Genomic DNA, 22,260 nt, shown 5'->3' on the forward strand with positions numbered 1-22,260 from the left:
TGCCCTCCTCGGAGGATGAGGACACAGATGTTTTGAGGGGATATATAAGTGAGCAGGGTGACACAGGGCAGACCAGAAGAGCTCAGGAATTCCAGGCCCCTGTGAAGGCAATGGCACCCCACTCCAGTACTCTTGCCTGGAAAATCCCATGGATGGAGGAGGCTGGTAGGCTGCAGTCCATGGGGTCGCTAGGAGTTGGACACGACTGAGCGACTTCACTTTCACTTTTCACTTTCGTGCACTGGAGAAGGAAATGGCAACCCACTCCAGTGTTCTTGCCTGGAGAATCCCAGGGACGGGGGAGCCTGGTGGGCTGCCGTCTCTGTGGTCACACAGAGTCCGGACACGACTGAAGCGACTTAGCAGCAGCAGCATCAGCAGTGCTTCCCCCCAGACTGGATGGCCTCCTTTGTCTGTCTGTCTGGCCTTCCTTGCAGCTGGGGTGGCAGGTTTTAAGTGGGCAGAGGACACACCCCTTCAGGTGGCCCAAGGCAGCAGGGGGTCCCATGGTGGAGCCAGGAAAGCAGGAGGTGCTGGACCCCCACTCCTCTCATTCCCGCTGGGCTTCACTGACCTCGAAAGGCTCCTTTTCCTGAACCAACACCATAACTGCTGCTGTCAAGAGCACCTCCCCACAGACACCTGGTGGACAAATATTTTCCCAGGGAAAGGACACCCAGGTGAGTCCCAGGTGAGAGGGAATCCCCTGAAGACTTTGGCCTCGAGAGTGAGATCATGGGTCTTGGGAGCAGCTGCATTTTATAGATCTAATAAATTAGACACAACCCGCCTGGTTATACACTGGCAGGTGTCATGGGGCCCTGCCTTGCTTACTCGGCAAGAGGAGGAAACAGAAATAAAGGTAAAGTGTGTTCAGAGACCAGGTCACCAGATGGATAGGGCAAGAGTCCCGTGAGGACACAGGGCTGAGTCAGCAGGCTGCTTCGGGCCCTGCTGGCCCCCTGTCTGATGCACCTGGGTCTGTCGATCTCCTCGCAAGCCAGCCCCCATCACTGGGCCCCTGAGAAGCTGCCAGGTTGGGCTCTGACCTCAGACAGTGACGATGGCAAATGTACTGTCTAACGTATTTAACCATCAAACCCTCTTACCTGCTCTGAAGTTACATAGGGATATGGTTTCCAAGTTGAGGGGTTAAGCAATTCCCAAAGTTACACACAGCTTATAAAATGGCAGAGTGGGCAGGAGCCTGGCTGTCAGGGGGGGCAGGGACCTAGCTACCTCCATCTCCCCACATGCCCAGAGCTGTGTCACCACCCTGTGCAAATCAAGGATGCAGCGTCACATTGATATGCCCTGTGGCCGCTTCATTCTGCTCTCAGTGCCAAGGGGAAGGCTAAGGGGTGTCCAGCTGCCTTCCAACAGGCCTGCGGGTTTGTGGCGTGGCCACGAGGCTCCTGTGATTTTCTGTGGGAAGTGCAGACTTAGCACCTGGGTGCCCAGTACTGTCTTTATATTTGTTCTCATCCTTCCTCGTGCTTCTCAGAGTCCTCCTCTCCCAGAAGCCCTTTGCCCCCTCCATGGGGCCTTCTGCTAGGAGTCACGCGCGCCCCACCTTGATCTACCTAGGCCAGGTCCAGACACAGGCAGTGGTATTCAACCACATGTTCCGTTAGCACACAGGTCCCTGAGCCTTGCCCTCACTCACTGGACTCCATCTGCCACTCGTGTGTGGGGGCACCCACTTGGCGGCACCCTTGCTGGGACCTAGAGGCCTCCACAGATGGCAAATCACCCCCATCCCCACCCAACACACACATACCCATAGTCCAGGAGTCAGATATGACCAACCATCCTTACAAGGCAGGTGGGGATCAGAGTTTTAATCCCAAGCACTCTATGAGTTCAGGGGAGGGAAAGATCGATTTCCAGAGCAAAAGGACAGAGGAGGAAAGAACTGTTTGATCTAGACTTGGAGATGGCTGCGCTTCTGAGGAACCACCGGATGGCACAGACCGGGGCACCGCGTTTTAGAACCCCTGCAAGACCCAGAGCTTTTCAGGACCACAAGCTTGCCTTGAACTCCCACTGAGAATCTGTTACGAGGTGACTGTCTTTGCATTCCTGCTGTGCAGTCAGATCCAGAGGACTGAGCAGGTGCTGCCATGACAACAGGAGGCCCTACGCCCAGGAGACCCCACATGAGGGCCTCTTGGCATAGTGACAAGGGTGGCTGTCACGAAGGTGCTTCTTGTGACATATAAGGTACAGCTGGGCCTCCCAGGAGGTGACCCCTTCGAGGAAAAAGTGGCCTTCAGGGGCTACTGGGCCAACTCAGCAACTGAGTCTGAGGCAGCCATCTCATAGGCTCAGAGTCTTCCAAGTGGAAGGGACTTGGGAGCTCACGCAGCTTTGGCATGAGCTCTTCTTGTACCTGAAGATTTAGCTCTGCTTTGCTTTGGAACAACACAGAATATGATTAATCTCACCACCAAGTTCTTATCGCCTTTTTTCAGTTTGAACACTCTTAGTGGGCTCATCCTCAAACACGACGACCCTTGGGGGTCCCTTCATTCTTTCCACCATAATCCAGCTCACCACACTTCCTCCTGAGAGGCGACCCAGGGCTGAGGACCTCATGTTGGGTATTATCACCCCCACAGACGGTGCCTTGGGTAGCCACGCAGCATCACGTGTTCACCTGCTTCCCCTCCACCTCCCCCAGAAGGAACTTCTCCACTGAAAAGTGGGAATGGCAAGTTTCACCTCCCACTAGGTCACTAGAATGAAGTCCCTGTCTGCGAAGCCATAAGCTTCTTGGGAGGAAAGCACTAGCCGGAGTCCAACCCATTATGAGCTGGCTGAGAACCACAGGGGCCGGGGGAGGGCTGGGAGCAGTGGGCACCGTATCCAGGTGCTGATCTGATGACTCTCATTTCCATTGTATAAAAGGCAAACCTGGCCTGGGGAGTAGGAGGCCCTGTGGGGGTGGGGAGGTAGTTCCGCCATCTCGGCTGGGGCAAGAAGCCTGCCCTGCAGGCAGCCCACCTCTTCCCTCTCCTCCCTGGAGATGAATCAGCTTGTGGGAACTGCTGGTGCCTTGGGAAAGAGAAAGAAAGCTGACCAGCCAGGCTGCCGTCTCCACAGCTGAATGGAGGCACTGTTCTTCCTGCCCCGGCATCTTCCAAGGCTGAACCATCCTTTTAATCCAAATATAGCTAAATCGCTTCTGCTGCCTTCTGGGAACTGGCAGAACAGTTGTCCCTGGAAGTGGCCAGACTGTCCAGACCTCAGCAACTTTCCCGGTCTGATGGGGAGCTGTTTACAGCACGAAGCGGTGAAAGGTGAATTATTCTGTGCTGACAGCTTTGGAAAGAACCAGGGGCCGGTCCTCCTTCCAGGGAGGGCTTCTACCCGCTAAAGCAGGACAGAAGGGCTGAGCTCCGGCCGCTGCAACCTCGCGTGAGGGCGCCGCGCTGCCGCCCTGAGTCAGCACCCTGGAGAGCTGCCCCACCCCCTTCCTAAGCGGTGAGGTCAGCGCAGATGCGCCCGCCTGGCCCCAGCTCGCAGCGGGAGAAGGAGCCGTGGCCACGAGGAAAAGCTCCGAAGAACAGAGTTGCAGTGACTCTCATGAAGGCTGTGAAAACTCCAGAATCCAAGAGGCCTAGGGAGCAGGGTTCCAAAAAGCAACTTTGCTGACAAAAATCTCACCGTGGGCAGTCAGGTGGGTGTGGCATTGCTCAGCACTTACTACCAAATTGCTTCACTGACACTCAATTATGATCTTCCTAAAAGGCAGTCATTGCGTCACTTCCTGTGTTCCCCTGGAGGCACCGTTCTGGGCTCTCTGGTGCCGTGCTCCTGAGAGCTCCAGACTCAAAGGAGTGGCCGAGCCACCCAGTGGAGGTGTTTCTGCTGCAAGATCCAAATTAGACCACCTCCTCAGGTTCCTGGGGGCACCTCTCCTCCCATCTGGGTGCTGAGCCCGCAGGGAGCTGTGTCCCCTGCCTAGGGGAAAAGCACCTGCTTTGCCTGGCAGAGGCCCAAGGAGAGGGCCAGGCCAGAGAAGCCAGCCTCTGGCCTCTCTCTGGTCCACTGGTTCTCAAGAGCAGAGCAAAAAATGAAGTCACTGGGGAGTCATTCAATGCAAATCAGGGGCCCCACGGAAGGATGCTGAGTTCGTGCAGGTCTGGGGTGGGACCAGGAAACCCCCCCCCCCAGGTGTCCTGTCCCACACTAGAGCCCTCCCCCAGAGGAAAGTGGGCACCGCTTGGTGCTCTGATACTGTTGGGGGTCACCATGGAGAGCTCACCGCCCTCGTCAAACACCCAGCTCTCACTGAAGTGGCCCAGTGGCCCCGCCGCCAGCTGCCATTGGCTCATGAGGCACGCCGTGGCCACACAGGTGGCCTCCCCACAACCCTGCCACCTGCCGCTAGTTTTCAGGAGGCTGAGGGAGCATGGTTGAGTCCGGTCCTGGAGGACTGAAAGCACAAGGCACATACCTTTCTGCTGCGCAGTGTGCTATCAGGAAGGACAGCCTAAAGGCAGTCTCCCACAGGAAGCAGCCTGTGTTTGCTGGAATTGGCCTAGGAGAGGGTGCTCCTGTGGCTGACCTCAGAGGGGAGAGGATTTTCTTGTCCAGCGGTGGAGAGTGAGCATGGCTGTGCCCTTGCCTCCACATAATGTCATTAACTAGGGGGGACAGGCTCGTGGCACCCTGGTGTTTTCCTCTAGGACGACAGTTACAAGTGAAGTTCTTGCCTACAAAATTTCAGTGCCGCCACCCACCCATGGATGGGCTAAGGAAGTTTCTGATGGGCTGCCTTGGAAACATACCTATAACCGTGACATGGTTGCTCGGGGAATGTGCATTCTGAATTTCTCAAATCTAATTTTGAGCAAACTTGGGGAACATCATTTGCTGGCAAGTTAGGGACCGCCTCTATGACTCAGGGTTTGAATGTTTCTGAGGAGGCTGGGGACAAAGCCTGACTCCGGAGGTCTGGTACGAAAGTGCCTAAGAGGACCTCGAGCATCGACAGGCTGGCGGTCAGGTCATGCCCTCTGGGTGCGCTTTGGTCAAGGGCCGTGAAGGAGGCTGTGGGTGCTGCTCGGGCCGTGACCCCCTGCAGTGGGGCCAGGTGTCCCACCTGCCGACTAGGAAGGAAAGCCGAGGCAGTGAGCTGCAGGGCTCTGGCCTAGAAGACAGAAAAGCCACTTTCTTCAACCACAAGGACACTTGTGCCATCACTGAGGCAGTCCCAGTGAGCCATGGGGCATTTCACTGGAAGATATTTGCAGATGAAAATACCCCCAGGGAGAGGTTGCTCTGGGTTATGTTTTCAAGCCTGTCCCGGATTCATTCTGAGCTGTGCACTGTGGCTCCACAGAAGCTGAGTAGGGTGACTCTACTTTGTGCTCACCCAGATAATTTTAAGAAGTACTTAGTGGGTCAACTGCAATGTCTCTTAGTCACATTTGGCTTAAATGTATATGCTCATATGTGCTCAGGAACACATACCAGAAAAAAAAACACAAACATATTTTCATGGCAGGACTGAAGCATGAAGTGAAAGTATAATGAAGAATTAAGAACAAAGTTTCGATAGAAAATTGTGTGAAACTGCAAAACGTCATCATTGCTAGATGGGAGGAGATAGAGGAAGGAGAGTATGCCCTTAGAGGCAGGAGGTGGCAAATTTGTTCACCTCGGAAACCTGAATTAGTAAACCATTCCAGAGCCTCTCACCATAATATATAAATATGCAGACTGTTGAAAGAACAGTTAGGAAACTGTGGTCCCTGAGTTTCAACGAGAATCGTTGGAAGAAGACCAGAACCCAGGTTCCTTGAGTAAGTCATAAAATAAAAGGGCTAAGGTAACTACTTGAGACCCACTATGGAGATAAAAGGCCTTGCTTTGGTTTGTATCAGTAAGCCCTGTTACCACAGGGATGATGGTAGAGGAGGGGTCCAATGTTCCAAACCACTTATAACCCAAGCAAAACCAGGCTGGGTCTACGGAGCAGCACCTCACAAACAGGACAAGGGTGTCATCTGCTCTCTCATCCATTGCTGTCTGACCCCAGGATCTTCCTTTAATGCGTCAGCTAAACTGGGAGAGCAGCTAGGACTAAAACTTCATAGGAAATCCCAAGGTACAAGTCTCATCATTGTGTACAAGTCTCATCATTGTGTACAAGACACAATCCCCCTTTTTTTCCAAACCAATACTGCATTTCAAATAAAAGCATGCCTCCCTCCCTCTCTACTCATTCCTGAGGCAGCCACAGAGGTGAGCTGCGATTTCCCAACAGCGTCCTGAGCCAAAACACACGCGAGTGCACAGGAGCAGATTCAGACTTGCCGGCCTCATGGAGATTGCGCAAAGGTTGGCCCACAACATGGAATAACGCAAGAGTGCACGAGGTGCTGAACATTCCATGCGTGGCCCGCATATCAGATGCATGCCTGCATCCCAGGTATGGCGCAAGGCCCCTGCCCAGGGCCCGCACAGTTAAATGCAGGTTCTGTGCTATTAAGAAGACACACATCAACAGCCCATTTTGGCTCTTGAGACGTTTGAAGCTACAGCTGCTCTATCCCAACCTTCTGGCACCTCCTGTCCACCCCATCTCCACACTTCTCTCTGTAAATTACGCACTCTCTTACCGGGGTCACATGCCAACGTTCACAGAAGCAGTTGAGGAGAAAACACAAATCTCATAAACATGAGCTTTATTAAACTACACATTACATAAAAGAACAAACATATAAATGGACCTTTAAATACATTCAGTTCATCTTAAAATTTATATATAAACTTATTTACATTTCTGCATTTTGTATTTAAATTATTTTCCAAGCTTACTACCAATAAAAGGTAATAGAATGATCACCCGCTCACACAGATGCAAACAAGTGGTCCACAGGGCTAAGCAAAACGCCACTTCTCAGGAAACTCAGCTTATTAGATTTCAAACCAACAACTCATTCTGAAGGAGCTTTCTTCCGAGCGAGCCTTTATGTGAGACCTCCACCGTGGAAATGTTGGAGTTTTAGTTCTGGAAGCTGATCCCAGGGCAGAGATGGGTTCTTGGCTGTTCACGATGACTTGGACTCTGGGAGTTGGAAGGACCCTTGAAGACCACAGCAGAGGCCATGCCCCGACTTATGCAGACTGGGAAACAGAGGCTTAAGGAGAGGGAGTGACTTGCCAAAGCCTCACAGCATCAGTGAGGGAACAGGGATTTGGACCCTGCTTTCCAGGGTTCCCCAAGGGGCCATAACCCTGACACTACCCAAAAACCCACAAACTTTTGACCTCTTTCACAGGCCCTAGGTTTCAAACAGTTTTGTCTGCATAGTTAAATACATGATTTTTTTTAAAAGGCTTTTTGAGATGATGAAAAATGGCTCAGGATTCTCACAACCATCTTTGTGGAGCCCTGGAAATACTACTCAGGGCTATTTTTACAAGAGGTTTTGTGGTCAGGCGCCTTGTTTTCCTTTTGAGTTTAGCGGACTTATGGAAGCTCAGAGTTTCCAATTAATTTGGATGGGGGGCAACATTCTATAGGAACGAGACTGTAACATCAACCGTATGGATTCACCAGGAATACATTACTGTATTTGCCTAAATCCACCTCCCACTGTCAGATCTAAAACAAAGTTTCACTAGTAAGTGATCAAAAGTGAAAAAGTGGGAGGAGGGGCAATTTTTAAATAACAAACATGTTTCAAGAATGCCACTTCCCAATTAGCTAGTTGGGACGGAAACAGTGAAATTGGAACTGAGTAGTATGTTTTCCTCTTCCGAATGAAGCTTTACTTTTTTTTCCTTCAAAATTTTCCTGATAATATAAAGTCTTCTTAAAGCAACTTCAATTTTGGTCTGGTTTTAAAAACTTGACCTGGTTTTTCTCAGGATTTAAAACCATTGTACCAAAGGACAGACATCAACATTTAAAAATATCGTGGAGAGAGAAAGTGAATCTTTCTCTCTAGGCTCCAGGTCACATTAGCAAAGGAGAAAGTCTGGGTTTATTCCTCCCTGGAGGAACTAGAGTGAACACAAGTCATAGCAGCCTTCGCTCAGTGTTACAACAAATACTCAAATGAGAAAATGGAGAATGGGAAAGATGTGCTTGGCTGAACAGTCCCTGATGACCTTCCATCAAAATATGGCACCTCTAAATTCTGGAAGCTCCAGCGTTCTCCCAGGGGCCGCCACCCGTCTACAGGGGAGGCTTGCCCCACAGCCCCAATACACGAGGAGCACCGGATTTCTGTCCAGCAGTTTCGCTTTCCCTCCCGTTCACCTCACCAAAGGTAGCAGGTGGAGATGAGCAAGGGAGAGTCTTCAGGAAGACGGTGCCAACCACAGGACACCCAAAGGCTTTGCGGCGGAAGTCCAGTTGCCAGCTGCACAGCATGGGCAGGTGGAACCCTGGGGCCAGGGAACTAGGAAGATAAAAAATACCTTCATTTTCCCCGGGGAGGCATTTCACTCTGTGAAAGGAGCCAACTAAAACAACGTTTAATTTTCATAATAGTAAAAAATGTCACTGATATATAAAAACTGGCCCCCAAATCTTGTTTGTTACTCGTCACCTAAGAACATCAGATGATGCTGAGTCAGACAATGGTCTTGTCTGAGTCGTTCACCGCTCTCTGTGTTTGGAGGACGGGGCTCACCAGGTCCACCTCCGGGGCCGATCGGTCCAGCGGGGATGTGGGTCCAGTAGGCTACACCTTCAGGGGCACTGGCAGGCGGCCCCAGCGAGGGGTTCTATGTGGAAGACATTCAGGGTCGGCCTTTCGCACAAGTCAGTCCTCACCATCTGAACCCCAGAAGGCAAGCGGGGAGGGCGGACGCCCCTCACTTACGTAAGGGATGAAGCCCCCTCCCCAGCGCCGTGTGGTTGGCCTCCTTCAGCCGGCCCTTCGGCGGGGTCTTGGCGCCGGCCCCGGGGCCCTCGGCTGACTCGGACCCCTTCCGTAGGGTGCGGGCGCTGCCGGCCCGCCGGAGGGCGCCGCTGTCCTTGGGGGCGGCGCCCTCGGGGCCGCCCTTCACTCTCAGCTGCCGCTGAGACATGGTCCGGGTGAGGCCGGGGGCTCTGGCCGGAGCGGGAGAGTCGAGCCTCTGGCTTCGAGACGAGGAGGCAACCGTGTTGCGAGCGAAGCTGGGGACTGAGGCCGGGCCCCGGGGCACGCTGGCGGCCAGCGCGGCGCGGGGCGGCTCTCCGGGGCCGTCGGGGCCCTGGGCGCCGGAGCGGCACGCCTTGTCCTCCTCGGGCTTCGGCCGCGGGACGTTGCGCACGGGCTTGGCGCTGGGCTTCCTGAAGGAGCTCCGGAGCGGAGAGGGGGGCTCCCTCCCGGGCCGGGCCGCCGGCGCCGTTGTGGGCCTCGCTGGCGACGCGTCCGCGGTCCCCCGCATGGAGCTGCGGCGCGCCAGCGGCGGGGGCGGGTCGGGCCCGCTGGCGGCCTCGCGGGGGCTGCCCTTGGCTGCCGGGGGCGCGCGGCCGGCGCGCGAGATGGGCACGACCCTGCGCATGCTCTCGTTCTCGCAGCCGGTCAGCGTCCTCACCGGCCGCACGGGCCCCACCGGCCGCACGGGCCCCGCCGGCCCTGCGCTCCGCCGGCCGGCCCCGGCCCGGGATGGCCCCGCCAACGGCGGCGCCTCCCTGGGGGAGCTCCTCCTGAGGGCCGTCGCCTCCCTCGCTCTCGCCGGCCTGTCCCTGGGCGGGCCGCCCTTGCAGCTCTCCAGCTCGCTCTTCCCTGAGACGGAGCCCGAGCCGGGGGTGGAGGCAGCAGCGGGAGCCCCCACAGTTGGGCTGCAGATGGGGTTGGAGGAGGCCTGACTGCCGCCCGTCTCCCAGGCCCCGGGTGACACAGAGCCCTCCCCATCGCCTGCCTCGCCTGGGTCCCCCTCTAAGGGTCTGGAGTTGGCTCCCTCAGAGCAGTCCAGGGTCAGCGAGCAGTCGCTGGTGTCCGAGATGCAGAACAGAGGCCCAGGATCTTGGCTGTCAGGGTCGCTACTCCCCTCAGAGAGCGGAGCTGCGCTTCTGGGCTCATAAGGGGCAGCTTCGCCATCCTGGGGGACAGGGCTGGGACCCACTCGGGCACCTCTGCCCACGGGCGTCGTCGGGCTGCTGTTGGGGGCGCCCAGGGATGGTGGGCTCACATCCCCCACGGACACCAGCTCCATTGGGCTGCAGTCATTCCCGGTCAACTGGGGCGGCTCCTCCGGGCCCTTGGGAGCCTGGAGGTCGAACTGGGCCAGCCCGGTCACCAGCTCATGCTCCCTAATCCCTAGAGCCAACGGTGAGAGTGGGGGCGAGGACCGCACAGGATCCAGGCCCACCGGTGCGCTGTTCCTTTTTCGGAGGGTGCTGACCCCACTGCGCCGAGGGCGGCGTAAAGCGCAGGCGGGATCATCGGGGTGGGCTGCAGGGAGCCAGTTCGCCCAAGCTGTGGTGGAGTGGGGGGCTTCCTCCTGGCCCTCCAAGGCCCGAGGTCTGTGCGCTAGGCTGGAGTCCTGGCCCCTCGGTTCTCCAGGTTCCCTGCAGGCTCCGTCAGGAGGGACCTGCCAGAGGCAGCCCTGGGATGAGTTGCTGGGCTTGAGTTCCTCGGGGCCGTCTGTGGATCTCTCGAGGAAGCTCAGCAGCTCCCTGTCGGCCATGGTGTCCAGGGAGAGGCGGGAGCGGCGGGTGGTGGGGGGCCGGTAGGAGGGGCTGGCGGGCCTGCAGCAGAGAAAAGGGGGCAGGTCCTCCGCACCCCTCTTGGTCAGCAGCTCCACGTCGTTCTCACTGCTGCTCCGGCCGAATCCAAACTCCCCCGCTGTCCAGGATCGCCGCTTCTGCTCCAGCTCCTTGAGCCGCTGCCGCTGCCTCAGCTCCTGCACCTGGCGGTCGTGGTTGTCCTGAAGGTGGGGTAGAGAGGCGGGAAGATGGATGAGCCACGGGGACCCTAGTGCAGTTCCAGAGCTAGCTATCCGAACACCCCACTGAGAGACACTGGCTGGAGGAGAGCCCTGAGTCACGGGCTTCGCTCACTGAGGGAGACGGCCTGTGTTTGCACATGCATGTACCAGGATGGAGGCCTCCATTCTCCTCAAGCTGCGTGGGCATGACGGGGACACACTAGGCCTGACCCCAACCATCTGCCTAAGGTGGTCATCAGATCCCAGGGCCCAACTTGCAGTCGAGGCACTGTGCCCTCAGTGTGGGGCTGTGACTGCACACGTCTCTGTGACCTCAACTCCCAGGAAATGCAACTTGGTTTCCAAGTACGGCGAGACAGAAGGGACTTCCGGGAGTGCTATTTAGGCACACAGAGAAAAATACTGTGGGTATTAAAAGGAGTCTGAATCAATGTTGCCAACATACATAGATATACACATATGTCTACACACACACTCATGTGCACACGTTCTACTTCGTGGTTTGGATGCATAAATGCAGACTCAGGATATTAAGAGATGCCTGTGTTCTCTGAATGCTCCCTGGTAAACACCAGAAATGTCAAAGAGGCTCTGGCCCTTGTGCCCGACACACTTCTCACAATCAGAGACGAGGATCTGCTTTATCAACCTTTCTGCCTTTCACCTTGCTCCAAGGAGCCAGCCCTCACCCAACAAAACCAAACAGAACACGTGCACACACCAAAGTTACTACCTGCACCTTCATTATACTTGCGCCACATAAATGTGCTGCTGCTGCTAAGTTGCTTCAGTCGTGTCCGACTCTGTGCAACCCCATAGACGGCAGCCCACCAGGCTCCCCCGTCCCTGGGATTCTCCAGGCAAGAACACTGGAGTGGGTTGCCATTTCCTTCTCCAATGGATGAAAGTGAAAAGTGAAAGTGAAGTTGCTCAGTCGTGTCTGACTCTTAGCAACGCCATGGACTGCAGCCCACCAGGCTCCTCCATCCATGGGGTTTTCCAGGCGAGAGTACTGGAGTGGGGTGCCATCGCCTTCTCCAGGGGCGGTGGCTAGATGGGAGGAACTTGGGATACCCACATAAATGTGAGGGGCCCACAACCCAAATCTGTTATCAGTGCTTTTTACTTGAAAATCAATTTCCGCAAACAGTGGACTTTCCCTTCCAAGTGATGTACTTTCCCTTCCAAGTTTCTGTGAGCCTCTGGCTCCGATCACTGGGGACTCTGGGCCCCTCCCTGCAGCCTCAGCCTCCCCAGGGTCCCCGGGTCTTCTTTCCAGGCTGCCTGTGGAGGGCACAGGGCCAGCTCCTGGCTCTCAAGACAGCTGGGCTGAGAGCATCACAGAGGTGGCCTCACAAGCGTGGAGAATCCCGACTGGGAGTGAGGGCCTCAGGGCCAGTTTGGCCAGTACCACCCCACCAGCACCTCCCCTGCTGACCTCACTGCTTGGACAGAGGAGAGGAAACGTGGCCACAGGCTCAGCCTCCTTTTCAGTGGACAGAGAAAGGCGGCTTGAGAACTCCGGTCACTCTGAGCTACTCATTTAGGGCTGCAGAGACACTGAGCAGCCCCTCAGAGAAATTCAGCCATGGGCAAATGTGCACTTAAAACTGAGGGAAAGAGGTGCACAGGAGTATTTGGTTCCTTATCAACACCTAAAATGATGGGCTGTTGTTCTGTTTTTAGTTGGCAGATGAAAGTTCTATGTGCAAAGTCAAGAAACCCAAAGAGTTTTCTGGATTCTGCATGAACTCAGAGATTATGACCTGGAGGCTGACGGGCAAGAAGGCGGCGGTTGTGTGCAGACAGCAGCCTGCCCCTTTAGTCTCTGGGCATTCTGAAGCCTGCTCTGGCCAAGGACAGCCCAGTTGCCCAGATGCTGACCCCTGGCAATGGCTACAGAGCTCAAAAGAGGGGCAAAGGGGCCTTCCGATCACCCCACTGCAACAAAGGACCCCCTGAAGGAGGAAAGTGTCTCCTGGGAAGAGAGAAGGATCTTCAAAGAGATGCTTTAATAGCGTGACTGCCATCCTAAACAAACCTGACGAACAAAATGCTTTTAGAGCATCAGTGCAAGCACTGGAATGAGAAGCACACGTTAGACTTGGCAACAGGGGAGGGCTCAGGGCTGAGAGGGCAGAGCCTCCCCGGAATCCTGAGGGACAGCCAGGCAGCGCCACAGGGGCCAGACTTCCCGATGCTGTGAAGCCACTGAGGCACCTTTCCGCCACAGGCAGGGGCCAGGCTGGGAAGAGGAGAGGCAGAAATCCAGACAGCTCAGAAAACACGGAGATGCCACGAGCTGTACCTTCACCGCTTTGTTGAATCTGATGCAGAAGTCTCTGAATATCTGCAGGCACTCGTCCAGCTTCACGGTGTCCTTGTCTTCACAGAAGAAGTCGATGAGGGTGTGGGCCTCGTCCTGAAGCTCGCGCTTCCATTGCTCCAGCTCCGCCAGCTTTTCCAGGGCAAACTGCGGGGGAGGGACAGACAGCAGCCGTGGACGTGAGCGCTCGACGGCTGCCAGGGGTCCGGGGCTCAGTCTCAGATCTCACGGCAGGACCCCCAGAGCCGACAAGGGAGTAAGTCACCCCAAACAAAACTCTGGGGAGCAAGGTGGACCCTGTGTCAGGGGAGCCAGAGGCGGCTGAGGAGCTTTAACCTGGAGGCTGTCGCCAACCCAACGTCCCCCTGTAATGTCACTGGACATGTGGCACCGGCATAGTCGGTGTCATTAAGGGAAACCCCGTCTGCCTCTGTTCTTCCTGCCCTCACGACTGAGTCACACACTGGTCATGGGTCCGTGTCAGGGTCCCAGAGGTCTCTTGTGTTGACCAGTTGTCTTATTCACAGTTGGGAAGGGTTTAAACTTAATCCCAAATGAGCACTGTTAGGTTTACACGGAAGCCTCATGTTCTTTCTTTTTTACTGGGAAACAAGGATTTTATGAAGAAGGCGTGCATGGGGTATATTCCTTTATGAAATCACACTTTAATTGGGTTGGCCAAAAAGTTTGTTCAGGTTTTTTTCTATAAGTTTTTCCCCCTGAACAAACTTTTTGGCCAAACTGATATTTGAGACACTTCTTCCTGTGTAGGGGGCCAGGCCTGGGCAATGCTGACGCTGTGGGCTGCCCCCTGGCCACAGGGCTCGCGTCCAGAACACAAAAGAGAATCTCAAGAGAAAGAGAAAGTTTAAGAAGACGTGCTCCTTCCTATCCATTCCACGCACCACCCCCTTTCAAAGCCCTTTTTTCACACAAAATGCCTTCGAGAGGCAGTAGGAAACCAAAACTATTTAGGAAACCAAACGCCAGGGAAAGGAACCATCTGAGTCAGTAGCCTGAGGCAGTGTGTGCGTTCGCTGTGTTTTTCTTCGTGGAGGGAAGGGTATTAATGGAAGGATAAATCTCTGCCTGTCCTTCTTGCACAGGGGGAAAGATGGATCCTAGCCAAGAACAGCTCAACTGCAGAAAAATAGGACTTTGACAGGAACCTTCATGGGCGCTGACTCTACCTGGAATATCTCATCGTCAGATCCCGTGGGGACAGCAGAGCACCTGGACGCTTGCAAGCCCCCTGGGACTTGGAGAGTGACACATTCTGAACAGACCCTGAAAAGCCACCATGCTTGGAGTCACTGGCCTAGAGCTAGTTTCTGAACTCTTCCCTCATGGTTGGTGCCACAGATGAAAAAGTTCAAAGCAACGCTGGCAAAGCGTGAATGACAGATTGGTAGTGGTGGCAGCCAATTCAAGTTTTCAACTCAAACTTGTCTGCTATGGAGTATCAAGTCCACACCAGTACACTTGATACTTCTCACCCAAAGGGTCAAAATGTGAAACAGATCTGCAAATAGTAGATCATTTTTCTACTCAGAAACCTTCACTGGGGCTTCCCTGGTGGCTCAGTAGTAAAGAGTCTGCCTGCCAATGCAGGAGACACGGGTTCAATCCCTGATTCAGGAAGATCCCATATGCCGTGGAGCAACCAAGCCTGTCCGCCACAACTGTCCAGCCTGAGCTCCAGAGCCTGGGAGCCATGAGTACTGCAGCCTGCCCACCCTAGAGCCGTGCTCTGCAACAAGAGAAGCCGCTGCTGTGAAAAGCCCACACACCACAACGGAGAAAAAGCCAGAGCAGCAATGAAGACTCAGCACAGCCAAAATAATAAATACATAAATAATTTTTTTTAAAACCCTTCAATTGTCCCCACCTGGCTTAGAGAGCAAAGTTTTCAGACTGGCATTCAGGGCCTTCTATGGCCTGACCCTAACCTACGTTAAAAATTGTATTTCCCCTATTTAAAAAGAAAGTAGACTTGAGAAAAATAAGTAGCTGTATGGAATATTTCACTTACACAGATAAAAATGAGTACCAGGAAGATGAGTTTAGAGTGAAAACAAGGCTGCCTCTCAGCAGCCATCTGGGTGTGCGACTTTGCATCGTAAGCTTTCCTGTGCTGCCATTTAACAGGAGAAATTAACATCTCATATAAGAACCGAGAAACAGGCCTCCAGAATGCACCTCTGAATGTGTGACAGGCCTTCTCCTCACATTCCTGGGTTGCTCCATTTGTCTGAACAGGCTTATTTATTGCTGAGTGCTTTCCTAGCTCCTGTTCATGTGATTCTGTGGTGATGTCTACTTAGCTGTCTCAGAGAAGAAAATTTGTGCACTTTTCAGGGAAAATTAAAGTTCAGTGACGGTTGAAAGAAAATACAGAATATGTGTTTAATAATAAAAATGAACTCCCAGCAGAGCCAAACAAAATCAGGTGTTCCCTGATGGGAGCTGCAGCTCACAGCATCTGATGTGGCTTCATTGCAAGGAAACCAGGGGAGGCTGAGGCTGACCTTGGTCTGATCTTCAAGCACACAGTCCCTTTCCCATCTCCCAGGGCAGCCCTGCCTCACATATCCCGGCTCACAAGCCTCAAAGCCTTGACGCCGAGGTTTCAGACCTGTTTGGCGAAGGCAAATTGAGTAGCACACCATTTCCTGAACACTGAAAGCATGAAGAGGTGCCACTTCTTTTTTTTTTTTTTAAATAAGGAAGATAAAAGAAGTATGTCAGACTATGTGATTAGTGAGTCACGATGAGCTGTCACAACAGGTCCACTCTGCTGGGTTCTGTTGACGTTACTCAGGGCAGCTCCCACCACACCCTGTGGGCCGGTGGATCTGGGGTGGTAGGAGGCTCTGGCTCCAGTGTGCTCTCCTGCCTCCCTATAAAACATGCCAAAACGGAGCTTGTTTCTTCCACAGAAACAACTGAAGGAACAACAGCCCAAGTGCTCAGGTGTCTTTAACGAGAACCTCATTCTGGCATCCAGAAGTTTAACTGGAAGGCAGAACTCCAGAACTGAGCTTTCGAACCAAAACCCGAGTTGCCAGGCAGCAGCCGCCAAGCGTAAGCATAAGTGATCCCAGTCCACGTGGGAGTGGGTGCTGTCCTGCAGACAGAGCAGAAATAAACAGAGACCCCATTGCTAACCAAGGGCTCAGGGTCAGACATACTGCATATCCTCTGCCAAAAAACCAATCCAGCAAAGAATGCATGCTCAGCTGCTCAGTAGTGTCCAACTCTTTGTGATTCCATGGACTGTAGCCCACCAGGCTCTTCTGTCCATGGAATTTTCCAGACAAGAATACTGGAGTGGGTTGCCATTTCCTTCTCCAGGGGATCTTTCTGACCCAGGGATCGAACCTGGGTCTCCTGCGTCTCCTGTATTGCAGGCGGATGCTCTACTGCTGAGCTACCGGGGACGCCCCCATAAATACTGGGCACTAAAGTATCAAGTTCCTTTGACTGGCTTAGTGGGGAAAACATGAATGGGAACCTGCTGCTTCCACAAATACAGCCCTGCAAACATAAGTGGCCTCACAGGGCCACTGAGGAGGAGATCAGAGGGACTGACTCGAATCACTCACTTGAAGGAAATCTTCCATCTGCTGACACAGCTCTCGATCCCGCTCGATGTTCTCCTTGAGAGACTTCGTCCTGACAAAGAGCGAATGCAGCTCCGCCTCCGTGTTATCCAAAGATAATCTGAATGAAAAAAGGAGAGAGTGGGCAGCTGGCACTGGGGTTGAGGGGGCGGCCACCCCAGGGACATCAGACGAGACCCTGGAAATAGAGGGGAGGGCTGCTGCAATCACCTTTACCACCCTCTATATTTCTAGTCCCCTCCTGTGTTTTCTAAGAGGCAATTCCTTCCTAAAGACACATAGTGGTTCAAAGAGAGCAGGCTGTAATTTTGTTCTTGCTGGAGAGATAACCACTTGCGAAGCTTTTCATAAACTAAGTCTCAACAGCTTTATGCCATCAGCATTAGCGTCCAGCAGGACTCACATATTTATACTTTCCTCTGGCCACGAAAATGCAAATAAAAAGCCCTAACCCATGAAAAGCAAGGTGGTGGCACATGCTGATAACCAGGATGTTACTGGGGATGCAGAGACACTGCACAGACTGCATGTTGCTTGCCGCAAGCAACCAGAGTCAGTCCTCTGGGGCTTGGAGAGAATGGGCACACAGCTAAGAGTTCTGCAGAGAAACGGGATTGCTGGCAAGGCTTTTGTTACAAGTGTCACACTGAGATCAATAGAGCATGAATGATGTTCATGTCACCTGGTAAAGTGAACAGGTGAAACCTAAGTCCAGGAGGAATTCAGTTAGCACATTCATAGATCAAGATGCTTCCAAGCTTCCAGGTCAATTCTAACTGTTCTTTACACAGTAGTTTTCCACCTTCACTGGCACCCACCTATGTCCTATTCGTACTTCACTTTCCAGTTCAAATAAACCTTAGTAAGTTTTTCCTAAGACAACCTAAGTAAGTTTTTCCTAGCTAACCTTCCCCATCTAACTCTGACCAGAAATGGGACCGTTATTTCTGTGTGTATCTCTTAGAAACATTTCTGTGTTGGAAGGAGGAAAAAAATATTTTCACGCAAATTTCTTTTAGTAATTCAAAAGTGAAAACAGTTTACATCTTAGCAGATGCCCATTCTGTGGGAGGAATACTCTGGTGATCTGTAAATATGAACTATATCAACTGTTCACGCTTAGGGCCGATCCTCTCACTTTGGGAAAGACGTCGTCCACGGTTTGATGTTCTCAGGCTGTAACCCTGAGATGCGGGCCAGTGGTGGGCGGGGCTTGAAAAGCTGCGGTTGGCGTGTTTATGCATCTGGTTCACAGCTGTCCCAGCTGGATAGAGTCCCTCAGATAACAAGCAGATGACAGGCACTGGGCTGATACGTGAGGTGACTGCTGCTGCCTGCTCACGGGACATGGCTGTGGCTGCGGGTATCTCTCCCCAGCTCTGTAATCGACAGTGCCACTTGGCAACCTGAGGTCAGCCATGGCGGCAGTATTTACACCACGGAAATCAGCAGTAGCTACAAATCAGGACCTTTTACCTTAAAAAGCTGGCTATGGGACATTACCACCATTTAACATTTACACGCATGGGTATGTATTATAAATTCAAAAGCACAGGGCTCAGAATGGATACACAGATTATAGCTACGTTAAAATACACATCTATGTGAGGCTCAGAAGCAAAGAACAGTGATGTAAGTAGAGCTTTATGTTTGTTAGATACTTTCTCTGTAAAGTTGAGTGACTAATTTAAAACAAAATCCTTTCCCAGCCCTTGATATGGTTCCAACTTCTTTTAATGCAATAGAAAGTAAACGTACCATGTTAGATTCTAAAGGAATCAGTGAGGTAGGGCCCCGAGAGCTTGACTGATGTATACCAACTCCAAGTGCTGTGTTCTTTGAGCCCTGTCTTTTGGGTGTGGAGATATTTGAAGTTCTTAATCCATATACATACATTTTTACACTGATGATATTCATTAGAATAAACTGCAATAGGGTTTTTTTTTAGATTAAAAATAAAGATTAATTTTTGAAAACCCCCATAATTCCAAAGGTGCAAACACACCTCTGTAACCAAATGAAAGGAAGGTCTGAAGTTCAATTAGACAAAACTTTTGAAAGTTCAAACCTGAATCCAGAAGTTGTAAAATATCAGTTTTTATAAGAAGGTGGTTAAGAAAAAAACAACCAACCACGTTTGTCTCACCATACTCTTTCTTGCTTACCTGGCAGCCTCCTGAACATGAAGCAATTTTTCAGAAAAATTTAGAAGCACAGCATCTTTCTTTTGGGCTTCCTGGAACAAAAACAGAATCTTCTCTTACTCTATGGGGACAAAACTGGAATTTTATCTACTACATGGAGAAATTTTTCTCAGGGCTTAAAGGAACCCTAACATCACTGTCTCCCTTTAAGGCTTGATACAGTCAAAGTAATTCCCAGAGACACAAACTCAGTCTGACATTCTCAGTAAGACTGGGCAGAAATCTACTCTCAAGAAACATTTAACTTCCCGGAGCAACTGATCCTGACATGAAACACAACACATGTGTGTGAAAACTCAGTGGAAGGAGGAGGCGGCTTCGCAGGGCCCACCGCTCCTAAAAGAATCTGATCTATCCTGCTGAAAACCACCACACCTCTAAGGACGCCTCCGTGTGACCCAGCCACCAGCAGCTGTTAGACCAGTCTGCAGACTGAGCCTCATCAGACAGCTCACAGGCCACGGAGGAGTCTGGACCCTTCCCCTGTTCAGAAGGTACAAGGAAGGCAAGTACGAAGGGGGAAATTTGCAACTCAGGCAACCTCCCCACAAGGGGCAGGGACCAAGCCATACAGAGCACCTGGATACGGGGATCTAACAGGGCTGAGGAACACATTTTCTGGTCTTAATGTCCTGAAAATGGACTCTTCAGTTAGTACCAAGTGCAACATGCCCTCTGTCTTCTGAAGAATATAGTAATAATAGAGTGTATTATTTATGGAGAGCTTACTGTATTCAGAACACTGAGTTAATAATCACACTCTGGAATTATCTTCCTCCGCCTTCTCAATTACCTAGTTTTGAGGTTATCACTCCCCGCCCCCCATTATTAGATGAAGAAATTGAGGAACTTAAGGCTTACATAACTTGTCTGAGGAAGTACAGCTAATAAAAGACAGGTCAAAAATTTCCCTTCTGTCCTGATCAGAAGCTCACACTTAAGCCTGAAACACAGCCTTCCTCCCAGGTAAAGCTATGTCTACATGACTGCTGTCAAAACAACAAAGAGATTCAGCAGGAGAAACAAGCCCTCACAATTCGTTATTTGAGATAATTCAACAACAAAGAGGGAACTGTCCTTGGCTGATCTTTGGCTTTGTAATTAGTTATCTGGGGGTCACACAGACCCAATCCATGTGTCCAAGTGGTGGACAGGGTTCAGACCCCAAACTCTGTGTGGATGGCAAGGCTCCCTCACCCCCAGTTCACAAAGAAAACGAAGTGATCCATCCTCTCATTGCTCTGACCCCTCACTCTTTACACACAACTCCAGTCAACTCAACACTAGAAAGAAATGTTTCAACACCCAGGCCTCTGCTGTCTATCCCATGGCCATTACTCGGATTCTCAACGATCCCAAACGATGAACGCCAGCTTCCACCAAGAGGCACCCCCATTTCTCTTCTCTCTCCACTCCAACCCATTCCCCACACTGCCTCATTTTCCTAGAAAAAAAACATCCCTGGTCATGCCGTGATGATGTGTACAAACCACTGCTGGCTCACCAGTGCTAATGCGTGAAATCCAAATTCCCCAGCTGTGGGTGTGAATCCTTCATCACCTGGCTTCACCAACCTCTGAGCCCAGTCCTGACCCCCCACCTCCCTCCAGCCCTGTAACTCCAGGTGCAGCTCAACTCAGGCATCTGCACACAGAGCCTTCTGGGCATCCACCAGGCCCTTTTCTGATGGTTTGATGCCACCTCACCCCTCTGAAAAACTTCACTGCCTCCAGCGGGGGTGCACGGACACTCTGTCAACCATTTCCACATACCTGTGCAACAAAGTGCAGGAGATTCATCCCAGGTTTGTTTGCTTTTGTGTCTGCCAATTTGAGCAAAGAAGACAGTTTAAATCCTACTGCATTGCCAGCATACCCTCCCTAAGAAGACAAATCAAAAGAAAAAAAAAATATATACACACTTTTAGACAGACAAATAAAGTTGGAAATGCAACATTAAAAAAATTTTTTTGAACTTTACTTACTGCATTCATGATATTCCCTGCTTGTAGCACCAAGTGTAATATGGAATGTAATTCCTCACATGACATCAGCTCTGTCAGAAAGAACACACCACGGCACCTTAGAGAAGCCTGCAGCTCAAACTCACGTAAGACAGCTACCACACCCAAGTTTAAGTGTGTCTGAAGCAAACTCTGACCCTAAACTGTACAAAAGACTGAAACAAACAAAGCAGCGCATTGCCTGGTATATCTAATGTGCCACCAGCTACTGGCGGTGCCCATCCCACTGTTAAACTGGGAATCAAATATGTATGACACTTCAGTTCAGTTCAGTTGCTCAGTCATGTCCAACTCTTTGCGACCCCATGAATCTCAGCATGCCAGGCCTCCCTGTCCGTCACCAACTCCCGGAGTTCACTCAGACTCACGTCCATCGAGTCATCCAGCCATTTCATCCTCTGTCGTCCCCTTCTCCTCCTGCCCCCAATCCCTCCCAGCATCAGAGTCTTTTCCAATGAGTAAACTCTTCACATGAGGTGGCCAAAGTACTGGAGTTTCAGCTTTAGCATCATTCCTTCCAAAGAACACCCAGGGCTGATCTCCTTTAGAATGGACTGGTTGGATCTCTTTGCAGTCCAAGGGATTCTCAAGAGTCTTCTCCAACACCACAGTTCAAAAGCATCAATTCTTCAGCGCTCAGCCTTCTTCACAGTCCAACTCTCACATCCATACATGACCACAGGAAAAACCATAGCCTTGCCTAGATGGACCTTTGTTGGCAAAGTAATGTCTCTGCTTTTGAATATGCTATCTAGGTTGGTCATAACTTTCCTTCCAAGGAGTAAGCATCTTTTAATTTCATGGCTGCAGTCACCATCTGCAGTGATTTTGGAGCCCCCCAAAATAGTCTGACACTATTTCCACTGTTTCCCCATCTATTTCCCATGAAGTGATGGGACTGGATGCCATGATCTTTGTTTTCTGAATGTTGAGCTTTAAGCCAACTTTTTCACTCTCCACTTTCACTTTCATCAAGAGGATTTTTAGTTCCTCTTCACTTTCTGCCGTAAGGGGGTGTCCCATATACTTCAATGACGAAAATTTTCAAGGAGTGGAAAATACAAAAATCTTAGGAAAAGCAGCATACTGTGCTATAGGAATAATCTACTCAACAGTTATTTGTTTTTTCCTTTATATTCTTTGAGATTGTGTTTATGGACTATGAAAATGGATAGTAAG

The 22,260-nt window shown here is 51.7% G+C and overlaps 1 protein-coding gene across 2 annotated transcripts in view; it reads right to left on the reverse strand.

Annotated features, from left to right (window-relative positions):
* Positions 1–6,683: 6,683 nt before the first annotated feature.
* The window catches only part of FHDC1 (FH2 domain containing 1), a 40,583-nt gene continuing 25,006 nt past the window's right edge, over positions 6,684–22,260 (reverse strand). For both annotated transcript variants that reach the window (XM_024977521.2, XM_024977522.2), the window contains exons 7-12: positions 21,043–21,113; positions 20,831–20,938; positions 19,020–19,090; positions 16,837–16,954; positions 13,214–13,378; positions 6,684–10,884 (exon numbers count right to left, since the gene is read on the reverse strand). In XM_024977521.2, the coding sequence (XP_024833289.1) occupies positions 8,842–10,884; positions 13,214–13,378; positions 16,837–16,954; positions 19,020–19,090; positions 20,831–20,938; positions 21,043–21,113 (2,576 nt within the window). In that variant the 3' untranslated portion in view covers positions 6,684–8,841. The remainder of the gene's footprint in view (positions 10,885–13,213; positions 13,379–16,836; positions 16,955–19,019; positions 19,091–20,830; positions 20,939–21,042; positions 21,114–22,260) is intronic.

The sequence above is a fragment of the Bos taurus genome, chromosome 17 (genome assembly GCF_002263795.3).
Source record: "Bos taurus isolate L1 Dominette 01449 registration number 42190680 breed Hereford chromosome 17, ARS-UCD2.0, whole genome shotgun sequence".
Taxonomy (NCBI): domain Eukaryota; kingdom Metazoa; phylum Chordata; class Mammalia; order Artiodactyla; family Bovidae; genus Bos; species Bos taurus.